This window comes from Mus caroli, chromosome 8, assembly GCF_900094665.2.
Source record: "Mus caroli chromosome 8, CAROLI_EIJ_v1.1, whole genome shotgun sequence".
NCBI lineage: Eukaryota > Metazoa > Chordata > Mammalia > Rodentia > Muridae > Mus > Mus caroli.
Window position 1 is genome coordinate 17,076,143 of NC_034577.1, and position 5,966 is coordinate 17,082,108.

At 49.1% G+C, this 5,966-nt stretch overlaps 1 protein-coding gene across 1 annotated transcript in view; it reads left to right on the top strand.

Annotated features, from left to right (window-relative positions):
• The window catches only part of Slc20a2 (solute carrier family 20 member 2), an 85,688-nt gene that overhangs the window by 74,349 nt on the left and 5,373 nt on the right, over positions 1-5,966 (top strand). The window contains exons 6-9 of the mRNA XM_029480684.1: positions 684-800; positions 2,265-2,468; positions 2,666-3,257; positions 5,882-5,962. Coding sequence (XP_029336544.1) covers positions 684-800; positions 2,265-2,468; positions 2,666-3,257; positions 5,882-5,962 — 994 coding nt within the window. The remainder of the gene's footprint in view (positions 1-683; positions 801-2,264; positions 2,469-2,665; positions 3,258-5,881; positions 5,963-5,966) is intronic.

Sequence of the window (5,966 nt, forward strand, 5' to 3'; positions counted from 1 at the left end):
ACAAACTTTTACTTATATAAGGCCTTTCCTTTGTTTGGTTTGGGGTTTTTCGCTTGTTTGTTTCGTTTTGGGGTGTTTTGTTTTATGAGGTATAATGAAATGATCCTCAGGCCTTTGCTGTCCCATTTCTGGGATTAGAGGGATGTGCTGCCGTACCCAGGGTTTTATTTATTTCTAAGCCAACTTTTAAAGAAGTTCGTGTATGTGACCAGGGTGTAACAGCATCCGTGTGTCGATGAATGTCCTTAACTCCATCAGATATAACAACAGAGCTNCTGGCAAAACCCAGAAAGACAGCACAAGCCTGCAGGGNCNNCACAGCCACCGTTTCCACGAGCANGAGGGCAGTCTGTGAGGACAGAAGACTGGGAGCACCACACTTGTGCAGTCAGCTTAGATACCGACAGTAAAGTGTCATACTGTCGACAGTGCCAGACTTCCTAGGCTGACAGTGCCAGAAAGGTAGCATTTCAATAATTAATTCCTAACGAGCAGAAATTTACAAGACATACTATGTCTGAAACACAGTCCTGCTGTCTGCCCCCAGGTGTGGAACATGTGTGGCTTGGTTTCATTTGCTTGAGGTTTTTGTCACATACAAATGGAGGTGGCTTGCTTTAGCATGGAAGAAGAGATGATAAGTTGCTTTGCAGTACCAACCCTGCCGCTCACTCTGTCTGCAGTGCTGGGCCTGTCACTCCCCATCTGGGCAATAGCGCTCATATCCTTCGGCGTTGCTCTGCTGTTCGCCTTCTTCGTGTGGCTATTCGTGTGTCCATGGATGAAGAGGAAGATAGCAGGTAAGCGGTCTGTTTCTTCCACATTGCAAAGCTGTTCTTGATTCCTGAGCCTTCCCACATAAACGAACAAGTATCTTTAAGAGTAGAGGAACCAGAGGTGGCAGTGGTCACCTGGGACACAGGCTCCTGCCTCTGGCTCAACACTTCTCTCTCTGGCTCCTGTAGTTCCTTGGTCATTTGTGACCTGCGTGAAGATCATTATTTGTTAAGCATAACCCTAAGTTAACAAATACAGAAGAAGAGAAACAACCAACNAGCCAGAGCCTTCAGGCAGTGCTGAGAGTAAAACATAGCACAAGAGACAACCTGGCAGTCCTCAGATTGCATATGCACTGGCCATAANCATTCTTTGAACCACTCCTAGGTCTTTCCCCAGACTGGAATCCTCCCCTAACGTATAGATTATCCACAGAAAATGAAGTGGTGACTCCACACNCCAGTGCTCAGCAGTAACAAGAACAGACTGCCACTTCTGTGGCCTGGATGAGTGGCAAAGGCAGTGTGCTGAGACACACTTCACCTACAAGACTTCCTGAAGAATGCAAAACCAAAAGTTCGGAGATAAGACAGTGGTTGTCTCAAGTGGGGCTGGGCAGACTCAAGTTCTGACTGGGAGGAATACAAGTGAGACTCGGGGACTCCATACATCCCCATTGTCCCCATTGCTGTGGTCCTTGTAAACACACACAGACACACACACACACACACACACACACGAATAGTCAGCTTACAGCACCCATATTGAGCAGCTCACAATGCCTATAACTCCCATTGCAGGGGAAGCCAATGCCTCTGGCTTCTGCAGACACTGCGTGCATGCATGCACGCACACACAGAACTAGAAATAAAAAAGATCTGGAAAAGATGGCTCAGAGGTTAGGTGTTGCTCTTGCAGAGGACAAAGGTTTGGTTCCCACACCGCCATGGAAGCTCACCACCATCTGCAACTACAGTTCCAGAGGATGAGGCCCAGCTCCCTGGTCTCTTTTGGGGTAGACGGGATCTCTTTGTTTCTCTTGAGCAAAATACAGTTTACTTGTTTCATAGGATCTGATACGATAAAAGAAATCGGAGACCAATAGTTATTAACGAGGAAAAAAGAGCAAATATACTAGATAAATACCTTGGAAGACAAGCATGACGAACATTTCAGCAACTCTAAGGCTAGGCTTCTAGAAGAGTTGTAGATTTAGACTGTCAGCCCTGGGAGAGACCTGGGCAATCACATTTAACTGTCTTTTGTTGGTTTTGGATGTGGTCATAACTCAGGTGTAAGTACTGACCATCAACTGTCTTCAAGATCATTGCTTGAAGTTTCTATTTTATTTTCTCAATATAGCTGTAATGTTGTGTTTCCGAGGCAAATATTAACGTATAAAGAGAGATGTTCACATTCTTAATATTTATTTTAAAAAGGAAAGAATGCATTTCCCAAACCCGTGCTTCCTCCTTCTTTCTCTCCAGGCAGATTAGAGAAGGAGAGCGCTCTGTCCCGCGCTTCCGATGAAAGCCTCAGGAAAGTACAGGAAGCTGAGTCCCCCGGCTTCAAGGAGCTCCCTGGTGCCAAACCCAGTGATGACAGCGCTGTCCCCCTCACCAGCCTGGCTGGGGAGGCTATGGGGGCCTCAGAAGGCACGTCAGCAGGGAACCACCCCCGGGTTTCCTATGGTAAGGCTAACCTGGAGAACTTGGGTACACCCCAGAAGACCTCCTCAGGAGGTAACCAGCAGGCTGAGCATGGGTACACAAGAGTCCCCAGATTTCATGTTGTATGGTTTTGATGGACAGGGATCCAGCCCAGAGCCTCGTGCATGCCAAGCTTGTGATCTCCCACCCCAGATAAGCATCTTCTAAATTCTTTTCAGGACGGGCACTTTCCATGACTCACGGCTCTGCAAAGTCACCCATCTCCAATGGTACATTTGGCTTTGAAGGCCACATGAGGAATGACGGTCACGTTTATCATACTGTACACAAAGACTCGGGGCTCTACAAAGACTTGCTGCACAAAATCCACGTAGACAAGGGCTCCGAGGAGAAACCCACTCAGGAAAACAACTACAGGCTNCTTCGGAGGAACAACAGTTACACCTGCTACACCGCGGCCATCTGNGGCATGCCGGTGCACACCACTTTCAGAGCCTCGGACACCTCCTCTGCCCCCGAGGACAGTGAGAAGCTNGTGGGTGACAGTGTGTCCTATTCTAAGAAGAGGCTCCGCTACGACAGCTACTCCAGCTACTGCAACGCAGTGGCCGAGGCCGAGATTGAGGCCGAAGAGGGTGGTGTGGAAATGAGGCTGGCCTCTGAGCTGGCCGACCCTGACCGGCCTCACGAGGACCCCACGGAGGAAGAGAAGGAGGAGAAGGACTCGGCAGAGGTCCACCTGCTCTTCCACTTCCTGCAAGTCCTCACTGCCTGCTTNGGGTCCTTCGCTCACGGTGGCAATGACGTGAGGTCAGTGTCTTAATCCATCCAACAAATATACGTTAAAACTCTGCCGTGGGCTGAGATCCGAGTCCCTGCCGCTGGGCGAAGGAGAGCATAGGCAAGCCAGCAAGCATGGAAGTGCGCACAGAAGGCCTAGTGCACAGGAAGGAGTTTTTCCCTGTGAGAGTGAGGNAGCCACTNTAAGGGCTGACAGGCCCTGCCATTTAACAGGATCACTCTGCGACTGTCATGAGGGGCTTGGAGGACAGTTAGGACCTTACTAACAATGATCCAAGGAAAGGGCAGAGAGATGCTGCAGTAGCCAGGGNCTGGAAGTTTTATTTTGATTATGGGAATTAGTCAATATAGAATTATCAATATAGAATTGATAAGCAGTGAAGACCAGCAGTTCTCTGCCTCCATAACACTGCCCCTTAACTACATTTCAGCTCCTCTTTTGGGGTGACCACCAACCATAACATTATTTTGTCGCTACTTCATAACTTTCATTTTGCTATTGTTACGAATGGTAAATATCTGATTTGTAGATGGTCTCAGGTGACCCTGGGAAAGACCCACAGGTTGAGACCCCTGAATTAGACAGGTCTGAAAGAAGGGAGCCTGTTCCAGCAATTTGGGCTCGGGCAAATCCGAGGATGAGTTGTCACACCAGGAAGTCCAACCCAGAAAGGGCTGCTTCAGAGGTAAGCAGTTAGACACCAACTTATCACACCCAAGTGACAGCCCAGTTAGCAGCCCACTGAGTGTGTCTGAGGTCGGGACAATCAGGCTGGGTGCAGACGAGGGCCTATGGTGCTGGGTAGAGATCTCGGGAGTGAGGGAAGGGAAGGAGAGCACACACCCTGAGCCCTGTAGCTTCCCGGGGAGAGATGGGAAACATCAGGAAGACATGTCAAGCCGGGTAGTCAGGAGGACTTCCCAGGCCAGCTCTTTGTGACATTTAGCAGTGACCTGGCAGCGCTNGTGCCTCTTAAGTCTTTGCGCGTTTTTAAATAGTTGATTTCAAAGATGTTTCCAAACATCAAACAAAAGATTGAGTACCTGTTAGACATCGGCATGTAAGTTTCCAGACCTAGAGAGATGAATAGAGGAGTGTGCTGAGCACAGAAATAGGACAGGCATATCACTGAGAGGAAATATTNTATATTTAACTTCTTTGGGGTGGGGCTTGAGTTCTGTGAACCTCCCTTGCCTCGAGTGTGGGAAGCCATGTCATAACAGCACTGCAGTTACAACAACAAAAACAGCCCCTGAAAGATAAGCAAGACAGTGCTCTCCTTATAAGATTGGCCCAGTGGCACGTGGTCCCCATCCATCACCTGCCACCGTCCCCCAGAAACACTGGTGATACCGTATAAATCAACAGCAGCACAGTGTTCTCTGCATCTGGGCAGGAGTGCTGTGGGGGCCCTGCCTCAGGAAGCCTCGGAGGGCCTCTTGTGCAGGGAGAGCCTGGAGGTCTCCCCACAGGGCTGCCTGGCAGGGCACAGAATGAGGAGGTCCTCAGGAATAGACACTGTCAGCGTCCAGCTGGCATTGTCTGACGGAGCAGGGCAGCTCTCAGTGTGGTAAAGCAGCGGGCACTCCCTCCGTGAACAAAGCTTTGGGACTTCAAACTCTGGCTAGAGAGATCAGAAAAACATGCACAAAATTACTATTCCCAAAACACAGTGAGTGCTTACGGTGGCAGAGCCATTGCTCACAACTCAGGGGCTGTCGCTGGGACTTTGAAACAGTGTCGTCTAGTTTAAAAGAAAGGAAGGAAGGAAGGAAGGAAGGAAGGAAGGAAGGAAGGAAGGAAGGAAGGAAGATAGATCTGACAGCAGAGTCATCTGGGGACAGGCTTATCAAGTCCCTGTCAGGATTCAGTCCAGAACCATTGGCAATTTACCATGGTCCTCTCTGGGACAACCCTCGGAGCTAGGCAAGTGGGGTCCTTCCAACATGAGCCCAAAGCTAAGAAACGTGAGGTTTCCCACCCAGCATCACACAGAGCAGAGCAGACCCGGAAGCCAATCCATGTGGACCCTCAACACACTGTCCACACAGCTNTGTCAACCAGGGTAGGGACGAGATCTGGAGAGACCTGAAACCCTACGTGTCAAAGCTCTGGCCAGACCTCGAGAGGCCTGGGAAACAGCAGTGTCGGGGGTACGGGGTGGGGGGGCACATGATGGTCAAAACAGTGTCCGCAAGAGCACCGTGGATGGTGCCCAGCTTCCAGGACAGTTGTAAGGATCTGTGCCATCAAAGGGGCCATCACCCCACAGTGTGAGGACTGACTTGTCTCTCCACGCTAGCAGCTAGAATCAGGAGCAGTAGAGATGGCAGTGGAGATGGAAAGGGATTTGAGGGAAAGATAAGAGAGAAAGAACTCGGTGGTCGGATTTTTTTTCCAAGTACCTTTTCAGTACCATGTAATTGTACTGAACACTGCTTAACTCTGCCTAAGACGGTAAGATGGCCAGTCTTCTGGAGCGCTGTTTATATTCAATTAATGTCATTTATCACCGTAGATTACAGAAGCTACAAATACAATATGATTAGCTAATTTTAAAAACTGAGAAGTCACTATATATTGTGTATACTGTTGTGCCTATGTATAATTAACTTTTTTTTTTTTTTGCCAGCAATGCTATTGGTCCCCTTGTGGCTTTGTGGCTGATATATCAACAAGGCGGAGTTACACAAGAAGCCGCTACTCCAGTCTGGCTG